Below are 22,316 nucleotides of genomic sequence, written 5' to 3'. Positions count from 1 at the left end.
CAAAATTCGTTTGACTAATTTCCATTGATACTGGTTTGGATTCTTTAAGTGTCTCGCCGCTATATTTATTGCAAAACTAGTATCTGGCCTACTTACGGTTTGTAAAAACATTAAGTTCCCTACGGCTTCTCTGTATGGTGCGTTACAATCATTATCGCCTATGTTACTTTCGTTCCAATTAGTCTCGATAGGTGTAGAAACACTGTTTGCCTCATTCATATTAAATTTTTCCAATATGTTTTCGATATACCTACTCTGATGAATGAATATTGAACCATCTTCTAATCTATTAATTTCAAGTCCAAGAAAACTCTTTACTTCTTCCGAACTCGTAATTTTGAATTCTTTATTTAAATCATCGAAGAATTTATCAATTAAAGATTCGTCTGAAGCTGCTACCAGTCCGTCGTCTACGTATATGGTCATCAACATTAATTTGTCGTCTTCTGTATAAATATAAAAACAAGGATCTGCGTTACTCTGATAAAATTTTAAGTTCGAGATAAATTTTGTGAAACGTTCCGTCCAACATCTTGGAGACTGCTTTAAGCCATATAGGCTTTTTAGCAATTTACAAACCCGATTTGTACCATCATCATAACCTTTAGGTTGTTTCATACAAATATCTTCTTTCAGACTTCCATATAAGAATGCGGTTTTAATGTCGAACTGTCCGAGGTGTAAATTATTTTTGGCTGCAATACTGAGCATTAATCTAATTGTGCCAAACCGAGCAACGGGACTATATGTTTCCTTATAATCTATGCCTTCTTTCTGTGAACACCCTTTTATTACAAGTCGCGCTTTGTATCGTTCCGAGTTGTCCGGATTTAGCTTTATCGTTAAAACCCACCTATTGCTAAGTACCTTCTGATCTTTAGGTTTTTCTACAAGTATCCACGTCTTATTTTCATCGTGCGATTTCATTTCATCATTCATAGCTGTTTCCCATAACTCTTTCTTTTCGGATCTCATCGCTTCGTTAAAATCCACCGGTAATTTTTCCGCTACGTACGTTACTGGGTTACCATAAAAATCGGTTCGTTTGATCTTATCTCTATCTCTCAATTGTCTCACATTGTCGCTAGTTCCATGAGGTTGTTTTTCATGTTCACTCTCTGCACTTTCATACGTACATGCTCTATCGCTCTGCGCACTCACATCTTCGCGCTCGACAATTTTCGGTAAACTTAATTTTACGAATTTCGCATTTTCTAGTTCAGGCTTAAATATTACGTCACGGCTTAATATTACATTTTTTACTGTTGGCACGTACACTCGATACCCTCGTCCGTCATCTAAATAGCCTACCAAATATCCTTTGTTAGCCTTTTTGTCAAGTTTTGTCCTTTTCTCCGCAGGTATGTGAGCAAAGCACTCAGTACCGAAAACCCTAAACTTTTCTAAATTCGGCGGTTTCCCGTACCACAGTTCATATGGTGTTTTCTTATCTTGTCTTGTCGGCCCCGTCTTATTTATGACATGTACTGCTGTGTTTATGGCTTCGGCCCATAAGAACAGCGGTAGATTTGGTTTCGAATATAGCATCGACCGACCTGCCTCTATTATTGTTCTATTTTCCCTTTTTGCGACACCATTCTGTTCAGGAGTGTATGGGACGTTAATCGTGTGCCTAATTCCCTGACTTCTTAAAAATTCTTTGACTTCTTTATTTTGGAATTCTTTCCCTCCATCACTATGAATTTCTTTAATTTTATCCTTAAATTGATTTTCAACTTCTAGGCAAAAGGTTTTTAGTTTTTCAATTACTTCTGACTTACGTCGTAAGAAGTAAATCTTTGTGAATTTTGAAAAATCATCTTTAAATGTCAGAAAATACAGTTTCTTGCCTAATGACTCGACTTCCATAGGTCCACATACATCCGTATAAATAATTTCGCGAGGTTTAGTCGCCCGATTGATTTTCTCGTGAAAACTCGATCTATGCTGTTTCCCGTACGCGCAACCTTCTCAGAAAAAGTTATTATCCTCTACAACTTTCATATTTGAATTCTTTAAGAATTCTTTAACATGTCTGATGTTCTGATGACATAGCCGTTCGTGCCATAACTGCAATGTGTCCGCGTTTGACTCCGCTCTATTGCTAAAATTACAAACTGACGGTATGATAACTCGCATATCTACTTTATACAAATTTCCGATAACAGAACCTCTTGCTATTATTTTCTAATTTTGTAAAAATATGCAATTGGTCCCTTCCTTTGAAATACAAAAATCTATGCCCCTTCTTGCGACAGATCTAATCGAAAACAGATTTCTTTTCATACCTGGTACGTATAGAACATCGTTCATTGTACATGTTACCCATTTGCCGTCCACAAAAGTCTCTACTCTGATTTTTCCTTTGCCGCACGCATCCATGAACGTACCATCGCCGATCTCTATCTTCACCGTGTTATCGAATTCTTCGAAAACGCTGAACCATTCTCGTCGTCCTGTCATGTGATCCGTAGCTCCTGAGTCGATTATCCAAACATCAGGGTTTGCCGTTTGTATCGCTGAGGTACTTCCTAATAGACCAATTCCGCTGTGATCCCGATTTTGGTTTCTAGGTTCCTGGTTGTCTCTACTGTTGCTTCTTTTGTTATTTTTAAAACAGTTTTTGCTGGTGTGGCCTTTCCTTTTGCATATAAAGCATCTAAAGCAATCCTTCTTTAGATGGCCAACTTTTCCACAGTTAAAGCAACTTGGTCCTTGTTTCTCGTATTCACGTTTACTTGACTGCTTCTGCTGTTCCCTTTTATAATTATTACCTTTTGTTACCAGTGCCACCGATGTTTCCTGGTCGTCTTCCTTCCATCTAATTTCTTCCGTCATCAGCCTGGTACTAAGCCTGTCTAAGGTCTTCTTTTCTTCTTCCACGGAATCCCACGCACTGTGAAAATGATCGAATTTGTTTGGTAACACCGATAAAATGCGTGTTATCAGCATTTTCTCGCCAATTTCACTCCCAAGGACTTTCATCTTCGCCGCTATGAGTTCCAACTTTGATAGGTTGTAAGAGACATTTTCAGATTCTTCCCATTTAAAATCGAAGAACTGCTTCTGGACCATATTTAAATTCTCATCCGACTTCATGTCATATACTGTATTCAGCTTTTTCCACATTTCATGTGCTGTCGTGCAACATAAAAGAAGATCCAACGGTTTCTTTCCTACTGAGGTCACGATTAATTTTCTCGCTAATCGATCTGCTTTCAAAAATCTTCCACGAGCGATTTCTTTCTCCGCGCTGTTACCTGGATGACACAAATTCCCTTCACACACGTTGATCAGGTCGTCATCTTCCTCCAAAAGTGTACGCATAACAAAACGCCACTGGAGCCAATTTTCTTCGCCGCGTAACATCTCGACCTTCGCACTTGCTGATTCCATTTTAGCACTATCCCTTATTTTACTAAGCACAACACTTTAACAATTTATTCACTTCACGTTGCTACCTTGCAATTTACAGCCCTGGGCCCATAACCTGTTGAGGTTATTCGGTGTGTAAACAGAGAAAACACGTGGATAAATTGTAAGGTAGAAAATATATTTAAATAGAAGTGTAATAAGTAAAAATACAATTTGAGCTGGTCCAGATCCGCACGCTAGCTGTGTTACCTAATAACTGAAAACCCCGAAGCCAACGTCGCCTGTCTACTGTTTATGGCCTGACTTCGTCGCAGTCTTTTGTCTACGCGCTGTCGATGGCTTCAGTACTTGAGAAAACTAAAAAAGACCAGATGTAGAGTTTTCTTAGAAGTGGTAACCACTTGAACACTAACAAACACGAAGATGATATTTCACTGGGGGTAGCTACCCACATGATAATCAAACAGCTAAAAAATTCTACTAAATGTCTAAACTAGACAAATTATGAATGTAAAGAATTAAATAAAAAAAAAAGAAAATTCCTATGCAAGTTCGTAGGAGCTGCGACTGATCGACAGACTTCCAAGAATTGAGTAGTCTTATCTCTATTTTTTAAAGCAGTTTTTTAAACAAATCCAAGTAATATTTTTTCGCATCTATAATTCGCTTCCAAGGGGCAAAAACTTCAATGAAAGTACAAAATCTGTAATCATGTATGACTTTTGCAAAAAACTATTGATGTAGCTTAATTTCTCTAAAAAGTACATTTCTATGAAAGCGCCTGGATTTTTTTATCTAAAGTAGTTTCCAGGATATGAGGACTTTATAGAGTTACGCTAAACTTTGATGATTTTTGTTACTCCTGTAAAATGAATCATCGTTACTAAAAGAAAAAAGCATCTGTTAATGGTATCATCATTCTGTAAAAAGTTAATCAAAATCGGTGTTTTTTAATTGGATAATATTCGTAGACCACGGGGCCTCTCAAAACGCGAGACCGGGTTCCGGCGAATGCACTGAACCTGCCTTGCGCCGGCCCTGTAGACATACAAGTATAGGCATAACTTTCTAGTCTAGTATAGTATAGGCTACCTTTCTTTCATTTCCTCTTTCTTTTCTTCTTTCCAAGATTTCCGTCAAGCGGCAAACCTTAATCTTACGAATAAAATTGTATTCAATTCTGCTAGATCGAAATATCTCTTTCCTTTCTTCCCTATTCTTCCGCATACGTTTCGGGTAATCTAAAGTGAACGGAGCCTGTATATAGCACCGAAAGAGTTTCAGGCGATGCTTTGTTCAAGTTCAGCGACCAATCAAAAACAGCGAAAAACAAGTTATCATTGTAAATAATAGCTCAAATCACTTGGATTGTTGTGGCAAGAAATACGAAGACGTGTAATATCTATAAAGTGATCACCAAGTCTTGAGCGAAGCAGTTATAACGTTGGCCACATTTTCGATGCATCATGTGATTATAAAAAACCGAAATTACCTATAGAGTATTTAATATGGTGTAAGCTTTGCGTTGGGCATGATCCAAAGAAAAGATGAACGTTTAATGCGACGAAGACATTTTTTTCTAATGCAAACATGGATTGCGCCAGACACATTTTTAAGCTGTTGACATCGTTGGCAGCGTCTGTGCGAACGAGTACCATGAATAGTAAAAATTACAATGCGAGTATAAAGCTGATTATCAAATATCAGTCTAAACAGGAGAATGAACTAATACCTATTCGTGCAAAACGTGCGATAACATTAGTTATTTGTAATTTAAAGAATTTGAACGTTTTGATACGTAAATATTTTTTGCACATCCGTTGTTTAACGTAGAACATATCAACCCGTATTACTTTCTTCAACACGCGAGGCGAATTAGTCATCAAACGTGTTATGAACATTATTAATGAACACTTGTCTTTGTAAATGAATGTCGTATTTGAAGCTGAATTTGCGTTACGAAACAGGATTTCGGTGAAGAGTTCTAACACAAAATCATGAGCTATACGCATCATCCGATTTACGCATGTGGTATTTAAGGACATGATGCCCCTAGGCATCGGTGAAGGAGTTTCCGGAACGAGAGGATAGTTGGGCTGTTTCGAGGATATTGTATCTATTGGTAAATAGCAACAAGCACCAACCTCTATAGCTAGGTAACAGCCACTCCCTACCTTAGGCAGCACAATTGAAAAAAGCAGTTATCAATGTCAAATATGGTGGTGATGTGTGTCCATTTTGTGAGCGTGTTTTGCACTGACTGCAACCGTCTTTGTCGCTAAATCGCATTGACAAGTTTAAAAAACGTAACCATATGTCCATAAACATTTACGGATGAAAAAACAAGATGATTTATCCGTGTGAAAATGGACAAGCATGTCAATTTGCTACTCGTTGAAAGTCAAAAGATTCCGTTGCACAATTATCCTGCCTGTCTTTGTGGAATCTTTCCAGACCGATTTCAATACAAATTAGCACTTACCGTTGTACAAAGTATATTTTCGACCGGTAACTAATATCAGAGAGATAAATGACAATTTCAAGCTTATCATTCTAGTTGTTCCCATACTACTATTACACCATGCTATGGAGTACTCAGTTCAAGTAAAATTAGCATACACAAGAATCTGTAAGATTAGGGATCTTGCTCTGTTTGGTTGTAATCTAGCATATATGTATATACCTATGTATTTAAGCTTAGAGTTAGGGATCTGCAATGGTTGGTTGCACACTAGCATAGACAAGAATCTATTGAGTTCCATGCTACAAGAACTTATTTAATTGTACAATTCTACAGAAAAGTTCATATCTAATTTTCTATATAAGATAGGCAAGTATGAGAATGACAAAATCATGCAATAGTGAAACTAATTGTAACTAAAAGAGAAATTAACCGTTTACTATATCTTTTTTCCCCTTTCCCGTGCGGTTTTAGTCGGTAAGAGTCTGACACTATCCCGTCACTACCCCCAGAACAGTGACGGGGTGACCATGAGGATCTCCCAACATAAAAAAATTATATCGGATTCGGTGTTATTACAAAAGTATAAGTTACATGTTGGTAAAAGTTTCATAAGCTTTCGCGATCCAGCTGATTATTTGATTCATTTTAATCATTTTAGAACAATAATATCTTAAATAAACAGGACAGAGTAAATAGTAAGAAATGTATCTCTAGAAACCATTTATTACATATATGTAGTATCGTGGGCGAAAAGCCCAAGAGATATCGGGCGAACCATGAACAATGTCGCGAGAGCCGAGGCGCCGTCGGGTCCATCAATATGTCATCGGTCTTTTCAAGTGCATAGTTTCGTAGAAAAGACCTACGTGACCCTGGCTACGAGCGTCTGCAGAACACGTGTGCCTAGGAAAAGACAACAGAATGCGACAACGGCCAGAGAGTCAGTCGAGGAGCCGAGTGCGAGTTGAGCGGAGACAGAGGTTGCGAGTGGCGTTGCCGAGAGAGTGTTGAATGCATTTTGTGAGAGTCGGAGTCGTTAGCTAGTTATTTAGTTGTGCTGTTTTCTGTACGTTTGGTGTGAATAGTTCAGGTTGAACAACAATCGTCTTTTTCTGTCCGATTAACATCTCTATTGTCCATTCCTTGTAAATACATTATATCACGATATCACATATATATTGTTCATATATATTTTATTCTTAAGATTGCATCGGTTTATGCAGGGTGAGGCAGAAGAACATGTATATACGGTACCAGCGGATGTAAGGCGATCCCTCATGAAAAATAGGAAGGAATTATAAAATCTTCGTATGACACTTCGTCTTTGCGAAAATCGAGTTTGAAAATTTACTAAGTATACTGGAACATTGCTAATTCCAGACTTGTTGAAGTGATTACCACTTCTAAGAAAACACTACATCTGGTCTTTTTTAGTTTTCTCAAGTACTGAAGCCATCGACAGCGCGTAGACAAAAGACTGCGACGAAGTCAGGCCATAAACAGTAGACAGGCGACGTTGGCTTCGGGGTTTTCAGTTATTAGGTAACACAGCTAGCGTGCGGATCTGGACCAGCTCAAATTGTATTTTTACTTATTACACTTCTATTTAAATATATTTTCTACCTTACAATTTATCCACGTGTTTTCTCTGTTTACACACCGAATAACCTCAACAGGTTATGGGCCCAGGGCTGTAAATTGCAAGGTAGCAACGTGAAGTGAATAAATTGTTAAAGTGTTGTGCTTAGTAAAATAAGGGATAGTGCTAAAATGGAATCAGCAAGTGCGAAGGTCGAGATGTTACGCGGCGAAGAAAATTGGCTCCAGTGGCGTTTTGTTATGCGTACACTTTTGGAGGAAGATGACGACCTGATCAACGTGTGTGAAGGGAATTTGTGTCATCTAGGTAACAGCGCGGAGAAAGAAATCGCTCGTGGAAGATTTTTGAAAGCAGATCGATTAGCGAGAAAGTTAATCGTGACCTCAGTAGGAAAGAAACCGTTGGATCTTCTTTTATGTTGCACGACAGCACATGAAATGTGGAAAAAGCTGAATACAGTATATGACATGAAGTCGGATGAGAATTTAAATATGGTCCAGAAGCAGTTCTTCGATTTTAAATGGGAAAAATCTGAAAATGTCTCTTACAACCTATCAAAGTTGGAACTCATAGCGGCGAAGATGAAAGTCCTTGGGAGTGAAATTGGCGAGAAAATGCTGATAACACGCATTTTATCGGTGTTACCAAACAAATTCGATCATTTTCACAGTGCGTGGGATTCCGTGGAAGAAGAAAAGAAGACCTTAGACAGGCTTAGTACCAGGCTGATGACGGAAGAAATTAGATGGAAGGAAGACGACCAGGAAACATCGGTGGCACTGGTAACAAAAGGTAATAATTATAAAAGGGAACAGCAGAAGCAGTCAAGTAAACGTGAATACGAGAAACAAGGACCAAGTTGCTTTAACTGTGGAAAAGTTGGCCATCTAAAGAAGGATTGCTTTAGATGCTTTATATGCAAAAGGAAAGGCCACACCAGCAAAAACTGTTTTAAAAATAACAAAAGAAGCAACAGTAGAGACAACCAGGAACCTAGAAACCAAAATCGGGATCACAGCGGAATTGGTCTATTAGGAAGTACCTCAGCGATACAAACGGCAAACCCTGATGTTTGGATAATCGACTCAGGAGCTACGGATCACATGACAGGACGACGAGAATGGTTCAGCGTTTTCGAAGAATTCGATAACACGGTGAAGATAGAGATCGGCGATGGTACGTTCATGGATGCGTGCGGCAAAGGAAAAATCAGAGTAGAGACTTTTGTGGACGGCAAATGGGTAACATGTACAATGAACGATGTTCTATACGTACCAGGTATGAAAAGAAATCTGTTTTCGATTAGATCTGTCGCAAGAAGGGGCATAGATTTTTGTATTTCAAAGGAAGGGACCAATTGCATATTTTTACAAAATTAGAAAATAATAGCAAGAGGTTCTGTTATCGGAAATTTGTATAAAGTAGATATGCGAGTTATCATACCGTCAGTTTGTAATTTTAGCAATAGAGCGGAGTCAAACGCGGACACATTGCAGTTATGGCACGAACGGCTGTCATCAGAACATCAGACATGTTAAAGAATTCTTAAAGAATTCAAATATGAAAGTTGTAGAGGATAATAACTTTTTCTGTGAAGTTTGCGCGTACGGGAAACAGCATAGATCGAGTTTTCACGAGAAAATCAATCGGGCGACTAAACCTCGCGAAATTATTTATACGGATGTATGTGGACCTATGGAAGTCGAGTCATTAGGCAAGAAACTGTATTTTCTGACATTTAAAGATGATTTTTCAAAATTCACAAAGATTTACTTCTTACGACGTAAGTCAGAAGTAATTGAAAAACTAAAAACCTTTTGCCTAGAAGTTGAAAATCAATTTAAGGATAAAATTAAAGAAATTCATAGTGATGGAGGGAAAGAATTCCAAAATAAAGAAGTCAAAGAATTTTTAAGAAGTCAGGGAATTAGGCACACGATTAACGTCCCATACACTCCTGAACAGAATGGTGTCGCAAAAAGGGAAAATAGAACAATAATAGAGGCAGGTCGGTCGATGCTATATTCGAAACCAAATCTACCGCTGTTCTTATGGGCCGAAGCCATAAACACAGCAGTACATGTCATAAATAAGACGGGGCCGACAAGACAAGATAAGAAAACACCATATGAACTGTGGTACGGGAAACCGCCGAATTTAGAAAAGTTTAGGGTTTTCGGTACTGAGTGCTTTGCTCACATACCTGCGGAGAAAAGGACAAAACTTGACAAAAAGGCTAACAAAGGATATTTGGTAGGCTATTTAGATGACGGACGAGGGTATCGAGTGTACGTGCCAACAGTAAAAAATGTAATATTAAGCCGTGACGTAATATTTAAGCCTGAACTAGAAAATGCGAAATTCGTAAAATTAAGTTTACCGAAAATTGTCGAGCGCGAAGATGTGAGTGCGCAGAGCGATGGAGCATGTACGTATGAAAGTGCAGAGAGTGAACATGAAAAACAACCTCATGGAACTAGCGACAATGTGAGACAATTGAGAGATAGAGATAAGATCAAACGAACCGATTTTTATGGTAACCCAGTAACGTACGTAGCGGAAAAATTACCGGTGGATTTTAACGAAGCGATGAGATCCGAAAAGAAAGAGTTATGGGAAACAGCTATGAATGATGAAATGAAATCGCACCATGAAAATAAGACGTGGATACTTGTAGAAAGACCTAAAGATCAGAAGGTACTTAGCAATAAGTGGGTTTTAACGATAAAGCTAAATCCAGACAACTCGGAACGATACAAAGCGCGACTTGTAATAAAAGGGTGTTCACAGAAAGAAGGCATAGATTATAAGGAAACATATAGTCCCGTTGCTCGGTTTGACACAATTAGATTAATGCTCAGTATTGCAGCCAAAAATAATTTACACCTCGGAGAGTTCGACATTAAAACCGCATTCTTATATGGAAGTCTGAAAGAAGATATTTATATGAAACAACCTAAAGGTTATGATGATGGTACAAATCGGGTTTGTAAATTGCTAAAAAGCCTATATGGCTTAAAGCAGTCTCCAAGATGTTGGACGGAACGTTTCACAAAATTTATCTCGAACTTAAAATTTTATCAGAGTAACGCAGATCCTTGTTTTTATATTTATACAGAAGACGACAAATTAATGTTGATGACCATATACGTAGACGATGGACTGGTAGCAGCTTCAGACGAATCTTTAATTGATAAATTCTTCGATGATTTAAATAAAGAATTCAAAATTACGAGTTCGAAAGAAGTAAAGAGTTTTCTTGGACTTGAAATTAATAGATTAGAAGATGGTTCAATATTCATTCATCAGAGTAGGTATATCGAAAACATATTGGAAAAATTTAATATGAATGAGGCAAACAGTGTTTCTACACCTATCGAGACTAATTGGAACGAAAGTAACATAGGCGATAATGATTGTAACGCACCATACAGAGAAGCCGTAAGGAACTTAATATTTTTACAAACCGTAAGTAGGCCAGATATTAGTTTTGCAATAAATATAGCGGCGAGACACTTAGAGAATCCAAACCAGTATCAATGGAAATTAGTCAAACGAATTTTGCGCTACATAAAAGGGACCGCAGACATGGGACTCTTATATACAAAAGCAGGCAGTCTCGAAACCTTTAGCGACGCTGACTATGCAGGCGACAAAGAAACAAGAAAGTCGACATCAGGCGTTGTATGTAAGTATGCGAATGCGGCCATCACATGGCAATATAAGCGACAACAATGTATAGCTCTATCTACGACCGAAGCTGAATATGTCAGTGCAGCCTCAGGAGCGAAAGAAATTATGTGGCTAAAGAAAATATTTCTTGAATGTAAATTAGAGATCCTTAAGTATATGCTATGTGTAGACAATACTAGTGCCGTGAAATGAATTAAGAATCCAGAATTCCATCAAAGAAGTAAGCATATTGACATAAGATATCATTTCTTGCGAGATTTATACAATAGAGGCGAAATTGATATAACGTATGTAACAAGCGAAGAGCAGTTGGCAGATATATGTACAAAGGCGTTGCCAAAACCGAGATTTGAATATTTAAGGAAAAAGTTAGGTTTGAAAAGTAAAAAAGATATTAAGAGGTAATTGTTTGTAAACATGTAGAGTTTTTAGGGAGGGTGTCGAAGTGATTATTACTTCTCAAAAAAAAAAGAGGAAAAACTCTACATGATCTGTTTAGTCTTCTAGTTTTTTTTGTGTAATAAATTAATTTGTATGGAAAAGAGAAAGGCGGCTGGCAAATGTACCTGAGAAGGCATTGACAAATTAATTTTCAGATATTTACGACAAGAGTTAGAAAATATTAAGAGATAATTTGTAAATTTGAGATAATTGTTTGTAGGGATGTAGAGTTTTAGGGAGGGTGTTGAAGTGATTACCACTTCTAAGAAAACTCTACATCTGGCCTTTTTAGTTTTCTCAAGCACTGAAGCCATCGACAGCGTGTAGATAAAAGACTGCGACGAAGTCAGGCCATAAACAGTAGACAGGCGACGTTGGCTTCGGGGTTTTTCAGTTATTAGGTAACACAGCTAGCGTGCGGATCTGGACCAGCTCAAATTATATTTTTACTTATTACACTTCTATTTAAATATATTTTCTACCTTACAATTTATCCACGTGTTTTCTCTGTTTACACACCGAATAACCTCAACAAGACTAGATAGAAGTAAATAATCAGATTATTCTAGATATGAAAATAAATCGGAAATGTACAATAAAATTTATTCACAAGACGGTTTGCTTTCGAGAAAGATAAATTTGCAAATCTAACACACGTGTACACGAGGACAATTCTTAATTAAACGCGTTCAAATTCTATTTTCTTGAATTAAGCGGAAAAACTAATTGACAAATTTTATATCACACTTTTATTCATTTTCGCATGCAGAATAACCTTCTTCTGACTGTTTATTGCACTCGGTAATTAGCCAAATTCAAGTACACTCGACAAATATTCGAACTCGTCTTTCTTGAAAACTAAGCCTCCTACTAGTTTTTTCCATAAGCAATTACCTTCATATAATACAATTACAGTATCATTTTCACAAACGAAATGCGTTAAAAGATTTTCTTATTATGAAACTTATTTACATTTATTACAGTTAATGAAATTATAAGAATCTTAAAAAAACGCTAATATAGTGATCACGGTCCTTTATATCCAAAGTCATCATTGATACAATCGCATAAAATCATTCAAAATACCAATATTGCCTAAAAAAGATAATGTACACGGACTCCGGAATGCGCGGCTTATTCTATTACTATTATTTCTTCCGTTTTAATTTCTCTAATTCACTTTGTTGCACTGAAGCTTCGCCAAAGATTTCTTGCACCTTGCGCCTGACATTCTTCATCGTTCTTAATCTGTTGTTTTATTTGTAGTTTCGTTAAAAAAGTTCTGTCTCTTCGTATTTCACGCATAGCACCTTTCATTTCTATTTTATTCTTGTGCAACAATTCTTCTCTTTCACCTTTCTCCCTGGACACAGTCTTCTGTTCCTTACCGTCATATTTGTATAGAATATACGAATCTAATATAAGAGTAAGTATAAAAAGATCCTTTGAAATATCTATTCTCTAATGCACTCTGTTGCACTGAAGCTTCGCCAAAGATTTCTTGCACCTTGCGCCTGACGTTCTTCATCGTTCTTAATCTGTTGTTTTATTTGTAGTTTCGTTAAGAAAGCTCTGTCTCTTCGTATTTCATGCATAGCACCTTTCATTTCTATTTTATACTTGTGCAACAATTCTTCTCTTTCACCTTTCTCCCTGGACACAGTCTTCTGTTCCGTCATATTTGTATAGAATATACGAATCTAATATAAGAGTAAGTATAAAAAGATCCTTTGAAATATCTATTTCATTTTTAATACGACATCCAAGTAGTATTTCAGACATAAATATTGCACAGGCGATAGTTACAGATTGTCTGAAATCAGACGTTGGAAATATCAAAGAAACCAATTTGAAGAAAATAAGCTGAAAGAAAATGATGTTTATTAGAAGATTATGATTAATGCTGTTGAAAATATATTGTTAATATAATTATACGTTGAACATACTATATCTAAACCAGGGTAATTCTTATTTTTCTCAAAGTCATGGTGCTTTTCATTGATTATTCCTTGTATAACAGATTTGGCATTCCATGGATTTAGATGAGCAAGATCGAATAAGAAAGGAGACTAACTGAAATAAATATGTATAATATAATATGGATATAATACAAGTAACTAAATTTTATTAGAAAGTTATATATTACCTATCAATAATTTGGAAACCTTTAACTATACTTTCAACATCATTTCCTATAACAGGATCATTTACGTGTTGTAACAAAAACAAAAATAAGTTTGATAACTTTTCTTTATCTGTGTTACTCGGTGACCAATGATTACATTTAATTATACTATCTGCAATTATTGACTGGTAATCAGCGTCGTAATTTTGCAAAAATTCTTGTAACTCTTCAAAAGTTTTTAGAACTTTATATGTGTAAGGTAATTCCTTCCTTGCACTCTCCATGACGTTATTCATTTTTAGAAGACCATCCCCAATTTCTTGCTCTCTAGTCTCACCATCCAATTTCATAACACTTGTTTTTGATTTTCCTTTTGAACCATTTATCATATTGCTTTTGTTTGACTCCTTTTCTTCTTCGCTACAAGATTCTGACTCCTTTCGATAAGTTATCTCCTTCAGAACTTTCAGATCCTGAGATTTCACCGTTACGACTTTCAGCTAATTTCTTTTTGACAGAATTCTTTTTCTCTATCTTCCTTTCTTTCTTAATAAGGTCATTCATTGCAGTAATATTTAATTGTTTATCTCCCTGGATATTTATAGTCTCTTCATTATTTGAACCTGATTCTGCATCTTTAATTGAATTTTTTTCATCTGCTGGAACTTGGTCATTTATAGTTTCTAGCATAAAACCATCATCAACATTTGTGTTTAATCTCATTACTTATATTATTTACAAGTCCTTTCATTCTTGCCAGCCAATCTGCTTCTAAAGCTTCCAATTTCTCCTTTTCCTCTTTTACGATCTCTTCTTCAAATCTTAATTTATCTGACAATGTACCTTTAGCTTCAAACTTATGTACTGCAATATCATAATCATCAGCCTTTGTCTCGGTAGTTCTTTCTTTAACATTCTTATTAGTTGCTAAAACAATTGGAAGGAGATCCCTCCACTCAGAATCAAGTTTCTCCGTTAAACTTATAGCTTCCTCACTAATTTTCTGCTTCTCGGCTTTGCGTTTCTTTGATTCCACTATAAGTTGATGTATCAGGTCTTTCCTAGACTCTTCAGACCTTGATATAGACAAAATACCACCACCAAAGTGAACTTCACCAACAAACTTATGATCCAGTTTGCCGGCTCCACTTTCATCATCGCTATAGTTATCTTCGCTTCTCGGGTCATCAAATTTTTCAATTTCCTCTAATGTCTAACCTCTATGCGTTAATATTTCGTTGTCATTCAAATTATAAATATTCTCTTTTTTATAAGCTCTCCTACGTTCTACAATCTAGCCTAGGCTTTATCTTCTTTGTTCAGACACGAATTTCTTTCAGCTATGCACCTATCTAAAAACAAATTATCCTTGTTTTTTAATTTGTACTCTTGAAGAAGCGTCTCTTTTTCCCCTCTTAATTGCTTTTGCACGAGATACACCTGGGAGACTTTCATCTGTCTTGCTCTTTCTACCCAATACATTTTGTTTGTTCCTATTTACATGCACCTCAAACGGGTTCGAGGATTTCTTCTTTTGTTCATTACGTTTTCGTTGGGAAACTTCCGATAATAACATCTTCTTTGCTTTAACCATTTTTATTTCCTGCCCTTAACGTATATATCTCCCAAATATTTTAATTTAATTTTAAGAAATTTTAATTTTGTATTATAATTATTGTTTCGTAATAACTTATTGTTCGACCGTTATCCCGGAGAAACGTGTTCGCTGTGTAACTCGTCAACGAGAGTCGCAAGATGTCGTCTCGATACGATAATCGACGCCACGAATCAGCCGATCACCTATTTCAGTTAAGATAATAGGGGTGGTTTCAATGATTTTCACAGTTTAAATATCACTATTTATTTCCAACAACTTTTAAATGTGCGTTTAAATTAAGCGTTTGTGAATGTTGCGACCGAAGAAAAGTTGTAGTGTTATTTCCGTAAAATTGATTGGAAGTGAGGAACGATGACGATAATGTCGAGGAGGAAAACTAGCGATGGGTTCTGCCTGCCCTCTACCAACTGTCGCTCGCAGGTAAAAGCGGCCTTCGAGTATCGTACGTGAGAAGTCCACTTTTCTCATGTTGAACTGTGATGAGCAATAACCACAAGGAGATTCTCGACCTGATGAATATATTCTATAAATTTGTGAAGGGCCTCGACAGTAAAGTGAAGAACGCTAGATTTTACGACGGCCATAGACTTGATCGTCGTAAAGAGAATTTTAAACGTGGCAATTAACGGTTCCTTGGGATTATTGTGGGTCCGTGCAAATATGTCGAAACAGCTGTTGAGCATCTTGGCCGAAGGATGCATTAGAACATATGTTCGGGTCACAGGACGTAACATATATTATTGCGAAATATATATCGATCATAATTAACATCGTTTTTTAAATAAAGCGTATTTCTTTAAATGTTATAATCATGTACATTTATAAATATAAAGTACAATATTGAATTCATAACCTATCTTATTGAAAGAGAGATGTATTAGATTATCCAATGATCGTAAAGCTATAAAATCAGAATACGGTCTTATTGAAAGAAAGATGTATTAGATTATCCAATGATCGTAAAGCTATAAAATCAGAATACGGTCTGTTTGTGATATTGCAAATTAAAATAAAGCGTCGTTATTCAATAACAATGTTGTCGAAGATTTTATTCGATAAGATTCTCTTCAAGTTTAAGCGTGTTACCGGTGCTCACGTGTATACGTATACTTCAGTTCGGAACTATCAGGAATCAGAAATCAAGACATTCTCACGGAATTGTCAAGATCTTATGAGTCATAGAAACACGTATATAAAATTTCTTTGAACATTGCTAATTCCAGACTAGATAGAAGTAAATAATCAGATTATTCTAGATATGAAAATAAATCGGAAATGTAGAATAAAATTTATTCACAAGACGGTTTGCTTTCGAGAAAGATAAATTTGCAAATCTAACACACGTGTACACGAGGACAATTCTTAATTAAACGCGTTCAAATTCTATTTTCTTGAAAATTAAGCGGAAAAACTAATTGACAAATTTTATATCACACTTTTATTCATTTTCGCATGCAGAATAACCTTCTTCTGACTGTTTATTGCACTCGGTAATTAGCCAAATTCAAGTACACTCGACAAATATTCGAACTCGTCTTTCTTGAAAACTAAGCCTCCTACTAGTTTTTTCCATAAGCAATTACCTTCATATAATACAATTACAGTATCATTTTCACAAACGAAATGCGTTAAAAGATTTTCTTATTATGAAACTTATTTACATTTATTACAGTTAATGAAATTATAAGAATCTTAAAAAAACGCTAATATAGTGATTACGGTCCTTTATATCCGAAGTCATCGTTGATACAATCGCACAAAATCATTCAAAATACCAATATTGCCTAAGAGAGGTAATATACACGGACTCCGGAATGCGCGGCTTATTCTATTACTATTACTTCTACCGTTTTAATTTCTCTAATTCACTCTGTTGCACTAAAGCTTCGCCAAAGATTTCTTGCACCTTGCGCTTAACGTTCTTCATCGTTCTTAATCTGTTGTTTTATTTGCAGTTTCGTTAAGAAAGCTCTGTCTCTTCGTATTTCACGCATAGCACCTTCCATTTCTATTTTATTCTTGTACAACAATTTTTCTCTTTCACCTTTCTTCCTAGACAGTCTTCTGTTTCTTACCGTCATATTTGTATAGAATATACGAATCTAATATAAGAGTAAGTATAAAAAGATCCTTTGAAATATCTATTTCATTTTTAATACGACATTCAAGTAGTATTTCAGACATAAATATTGCACAGGCGATAGTTACAGGATGTCTGAAATCAGACGTTGGAAATATCAAAGAGACCAATTTGAAGAAAATAAGCTGAAAGAAAAAGATGTTTATTAGAAGATTATGATTAATGCTGTTGAAAATATATTTTTAATATAATTATACGTTGAACATACTATATCTAGGCCAGGGTAATTCTTCTTATTTTTGTCAAAGTCATGGTGCTGATTATTCCTTGTATAACAGATTTGGCATTCCATGGATTTAGATGAGCAAGATCGGGTAAGAAAGGAAACTAACTGAAATAGATATGTATAATATAATATGGATATAATACAAGTAACTAAATTTTATTAGAAAGTTATATATTACCTATCAATAATTTGGAACACTGCTTCACAGAGCTATGGCGATGAGTCCTTCGGCTATAAAACTAATAGTTTATTCCGGAATATCGCAACATGGACAATTGTAGCTAGCTCAAAGACAGGTACGATTATTTGATTGCCCTACTGATTCGACTAGTGCTATGGTTTCCGCTCAAAACCTGCAGAAAACTTCACGGACACGTTTCGCGACTTATATGTGCGTTTGATATAACAATATAGACCCAGCATGTAAAAATCTGGACAACTAGGAACGTTAGTGATATTATATTTTTGACAGGATTGGCGTGGAAATCCTATTGTGCTCTGGTCACCAGCTGTGGAACCGGAAGTTCCTAGTGTGTAAACGTTCCTGTTTGAACAGCCGTCCGATGCGATAAAGCACGGAAGTTTCTATCAAGTTCCTTTAATGATGGGAGTTACGGAAGTCGAATTTAGCGGTATAGCTGCTTGTGAGTATTCGAATTAAGATATTTTGCATAAATATGTTATAAAGATATGAAAATTGAGTATATCCAATTGTTTTATTGAATTGCGCAGTGTATGAAAATGTCACATTAGGAAGTACTTCTGTGTACCCTGAGTTGAACGATAATTGGAATACTCTCGCTCCGATCATATTTATGTACTATCGTAATACATCGCGAGCGAATTACATCAGTAGGGAATTACGATAATTCTATTTCAACGATCAGCCACTTAGCTCGGCTAGCTACAGAAAGCTTGGTGATGTGCGTATCAAATTCTCTTCGTGCTCTAATTGTAATTTGTTTTCCATTGAAATCATAAACAAAATATCAAATCTTTTTCAGATATATGGTGACGCTATAACTAAATTTCCTATGTACCGAGTAATCAAGTTATTCGATACGTATTCGAAATTCCCGGTATACTTTTATAAACTTGCTTTCCAAGGACGATATAGCTTTTATATGTTGAACGCCGATATACCATTTGGTAAAACTGTTTACTCTTCGTTTGTCTGGAAACACAATGAGGGCTATATTTTAAACGTTTTACGTGTCCTTCAGGTGTATGTCATCATGACGATCTGCAGTATCTTTTCTTCATAAAGAGCCGCTTCCCATACTTCAACAGCGACGCACTAGAAATTCCTATGGTGGAAATTTCTACCAGCATATGGTCGAATTTTGTTATGAATGGCGAACCGATCTGTAAGCACGATGGTCAAATCAGGAATGTATTATAAGGTGAGGTAAATTGGTATCTGAGCATGGCAATTTCCTGGAGCTGAATCTTCATCCATCGATCAAAATTAAGTTCTTTCCTGAGAATGGGAAAGATTGTTCCCTGCACTCTAGGTCTCAAATGCGATGAAACATTAAACAAAATAAATAAGAACCTATTTTTGTGATTGCTAATTCTATATTATATTACATTTTCAATAGAATATTAAGCGTGTGCAACATCAATGGTTATTATTTTTCTAAATCAAATTAGAATGTGTAAATGAAATATGAGGAACGTATTACTATTTCTCGATTATCACTTTGCGGGATAATTAAATACAAATCATTCATACAAAAAGTTTAACGAATTAGAAGTCTTTTAATTACAGAAAATTTGCAGCTTTTAAAATAGATTACATAGATTTTTTACATAGATTAACAAGATATGTTTATGTGAACTTTTATATTTTTGGATCTGTTGATTGGAGTTTCACCATGGTTTCGCTGAGTTCCCAAAATTTTTTACCTTGAGATGGATTCTTTATTCCGTGAGGAAGTTCGGTTTCCTAAAATTAATGATATGTAGCAGTAAACAATATCATCGTTATTTAAGAAATGCTATTTGTAAACAAAAAATTGTGGCAAGTTTTGCTTACACGACAATCCGAAAAATATTTGCCAGAAATTCCACTAACTTCACTGGACACTGCAAGATGTATCGTTGTTTGCGCGCCCTGTTCGGCTGTTTTGCAAAATGTGTTCAGCAAAAAATTTAATCCCCAAGAAAATGGAGGCGGAACACTTTTCCAGATTCCAGTGCTTATTAGACCAGGATGCAGACAATTGGCTGTCACACCAGAACCTTCAAGACGTCGTGCTAATTCTAGTGTAAAAACGATGTTTGCATATTTGGAAACATAGTACAAATAGCCAGGCAAGGTCGTCGTTGGATTTACATTGTTTAAATTTAATCTCGCTAAGTAATACAGTCCCGATGCAACGACGATTATTCGACTTGGTTTCGATCGTTTTAGTAAGTCTGCAAAATAATTCTGCAAGTAGTATCTTAGGATGAAGAAGGAAATCGTTAAAAAAGAAATTGTCGTACCGATCAAAAGATGTGTAAGTAAGAATGGACCATAGTGATTTGTTGCCATAGTCATTTCCAGACCGTCTTCCGTCACTTTTTTTTTAAATAGATCTGCAGTTCCTGCGTTATGAATTAATACATCCAACGTAGACTCTTCACGGTTTATTTGTTGCGCAAATTCTCTTACCGAAGTCAGTGACGACAAGTTTAACTCCCGAGCAACGATGTTCTCGTTGCCTGATTCCTTTATTAATTCCTCTATGAAACAACAAATTTGAATTGTGAAATAAAAAATATATAAAACAAGAAGGTTTTGTTCTTTAAATATATAGCGACTTCCAACATACATGTTCATATACATGCTGTATACATGCTGAAAATTTCGATACCTGTCGCTTGTTTCTACATAAACTGATATCGATAAAATTTTTAGCATATATATAACTGATATGAATGTTCAATATGTGTTATTTAAATTTTCATTACGAGCTCAGATAAAAAAGTTGAAAAATTCAATCTCTACCTTTTTCTTCGCGAGCAATTACAATTTTTCAAAATCTTTTTTGTACGTCATTTAATAAACTGATCCTTTTAATTTCTCAAAAACCCAGGTCGTTGATCCAATTTTAAAAAAGTTATTTAGTTTCAAAGGTTGTTGCAACAGTTGTGGAAGTCTCTACTTATAATTATATTAACAACTTAAAATTATCTATTAGTATCATATTAATATATCGTTTTTCCTCTAAATAGCTTTTTACAGTTTTGCAGTTAAGTGCTAACCAAGTTACAATTAGCAATACAAATGATTTCAAAGATTTAATGTCTATCTATAGTATAAACATAATCGTCTTACTTAATTGGAATACATTTGTAATTGATTATATTGCCTCATCTTTAACAAATCCTAAGGACTTTCTGTTTATTTAAAACGCAATAGAACTTGAACAATGATGGTGATTTAATTCTATTATGACAAAAGTAAGGTTTAAGATGAACCTTTTAATTTGTTCGCTGACTCCATATTTCGACAGGCCATGATCAATCTCGCTCCTCTTTTCGCGATATCTTTTGCAGTTTCTTTTCCAATGCCGGATGTGCATCCAGTGATTATAACAGTCTTTCCATCCATTCTGTTCTTACTCTTGCAAACTCCGAACGTGTACTGAATGAAAAAGTGGACCGCCGAAAAGAACAAAAATACAGCAAGCAATGCAGCTGCAGCCAGATACAACGTCGTGCAATGTAGCATTTTTGCTAACATGAGCTAAATGGATAGTATATAAATTGCCAATATATTATAATAACATTTATTGAAATGTAATGAAGAAAAAATATTGCGAAGTAAATTTACATAGACAATATAGTTATAAAACATGTGTTAATTCAATTTTCAGATCTCGATGGACTTAACAAATTATGAAAAACAAAATTTTCTTCCCATATACATATGTTTATACTTGAGAACCGGAAATTTTATTCTTTTGCGACATATGCAGCTAGTAAAAAGTTGACGACCATGAACGCGAACGATTAGAGACACTGACAGTATGACGTTCTACCTGAAAGAATAAGTTGTACAAAGTAACGTGTAAAATAGCTACTCTTTTTAGAATGTAGTATCCTAATATTAAAATTTCGTTTCGTGAAACTTGTGCACCTGTGCATATCTTGTTACGGTAACGCATGTATATGCGATAAAACATTTTCTTCATACTTACATACTTTCCAATTATATGTAAATTATTCTGTACAAAATTATGAAATTTATATATAATTTCATGAAAATTATTAAATGGAGTAATTAATTTTACAATTTGTATTCATCTACAGGCGTAGAAAGCTATTTTACTTGCAATAAATGAAACAATAGAATATATTAATGTGATTACAGTCGAATGAGAACGGTAGACGAATTTCAAAAGAACAGCGTTAAAAGTGTCAAGCAGTGAGCACAAAAAGCCGGCAGAAAAATTCTGTTAATTTAACGTTGAATTATACTCACACCAGTCGCTACCAAATTTTCATTCAGACCGGCTCAAGAGTCACCGTTTCTGGCGAAGTGTTGCCTCTGTACTGACATTGCGATACGTGACCCTGCACTAAGCATTACCCCACTCTCTCTTCGTAGAGAACAGTGATGAGAGAGTGGCTTTTACAAACCT

The 22,316-nt window shown here is 35.6% G+C and overlaps 2 protein-coding genes and 2 pseudogenes across 5 annotated transcripts; 1 reads left to right on the top strand and 3 right to left on the bottom strand.

Annotated features, from left to right (window-relative positions):
* Positions 1-12,760: 12,760 nt before the first annotated feature.
* On the bottom strand, positions 12,761-15,897 carry LOC117215817 (annotated as a pseudogene).
* Positions 15,898-17,350: 1,453 nt separating this feature from the next.
* On the bottom strand, positions 17,351-17,910 carry LOC117215827 (nucleolar protein 14 homolog). Of its 2 annotated transcripts, XR_004489223.1 has the most exons (3): positions 17,861-17,910; positions 17,665-17,787; positions 17,488-17,581 (listed from the first exon to the last, which is right to left on the bottom strand). XR_004489223.1 is itself a non-coding variant. In XM_033462325.1 (2 exons), exons 1-2 carry the CDS (start codon positions 17,746-17,748, stop codon positions 17,369-17,371), a joined length of 297 nt encoding a protein of 98 aa, XP_033318216.1. In that variant the 5' UTR covers positions 17,749-17,884; the 3' UTR covers positions 17,351-17,368. The 2 variants fall into 2 exon arrangements, 1 of the variants encoding a protein (XP_033318216.1); XM_033462325.1 differs by having other exon boundaries at positions 17,351-17,581; positions 17,665-17,884.
* On the top strand, positions 17,539-19,719 carry LOC117215823 (annotated as a pseudogene).
* LOC117215822 (retinol dehydrogenase 14) lies at positions 19,424-22,288 on the bottom strand. 3 transcript variants are annotated; one of them, XM_033462320.1, is made up of 5 exons: positions 22,157-22,288; positions 21,151-21,316; positions 20,173-20,412; positions 19,721-20,103; positions 19,424-19,630 (listed from the first exon to the last, which is right to left on the bottom strand). In XM_033462320.1, exons 2-5 carry the CDS (start codon positions 21,281-21,283, stop codon positions 19,526-19,528), a joined length of 861 nt encoding a protein of 286 aa, XP_033318211.1. In that variant the 5' UTR covers positions 21,284-21,316; positions 22,157-22,288; the 3' UTR covers positions 19,424-19,525. The 3 variants fall into 3 exon arrangements, with proteins under 3 accessions (XP_033318211.1, XP_033318209.1, XP_033318210.1); XM_033462318.1 differs by having other exon boundaries at positions 21,151-21,418; positions 22,159-22,261; XM_033462319.1 differs by having other exon boundaries at positions 21,151-21,369; positions 22,157-22,258.
* Positions 22,289-22,316: the final 28 nt, after the last annotated feature.

This window comes from Bombus bifarius, unplaced genomic scaffold (assembly GCF_011952205.1).
Source record: "Bombus bifarius isolate JDL3187 unplaced genomic scaffold, Bbif_JDL3187 scf7180000009825, whole genome shotgun sequence".
In the NCBI taxonomy this organism is placed as follows: Eukaryota; Metazoa; Arthropoda; class Insecta; order Hymenoptera; family Apidae; genus Bombus; species Bombus bifarius.
Note: the sequence above shows the minus strand (reverse complement) of the source record. Positions and strands in the feature narration are given on the sequence as shown.

Coding starts and splice junctions, on each gene's coding strand:
- LOC117215827 (XM_033462325.1), bottom strand. CDS start 17,748: ATGGAATGCCAAATCTGTTATACAAGGAATAATCAGCACCATGACTTT. Junction 17,582..17,664: donor ATTACCCTGGCCTAGATATA/GTATGTTCAACG, acceptor TTTTTCTTTCAG/CTTATTTTCTTCAAATTGGT.
- LOC117215822 (XM_033462318.1), bottom strand. CDS start 21,415: ATGTTAGCAAAAATGCTACATTGCACGACGTTGTATCTGGCTGCAGCT. Junction 20,413..21,150: donor GTCAGCGAACAAATTAAAAG/GTTCATCTTAAA, acceptor GTTGTTTCATAG/AGGAATTAATAAAGGAATCA. Junction 20,104..20,172: donor ACTTACACATCTTTTGATCG/GTACGACAATTT, acceptor ATTATTTTGCAG/ACTTACTAAAACGATCGAAA.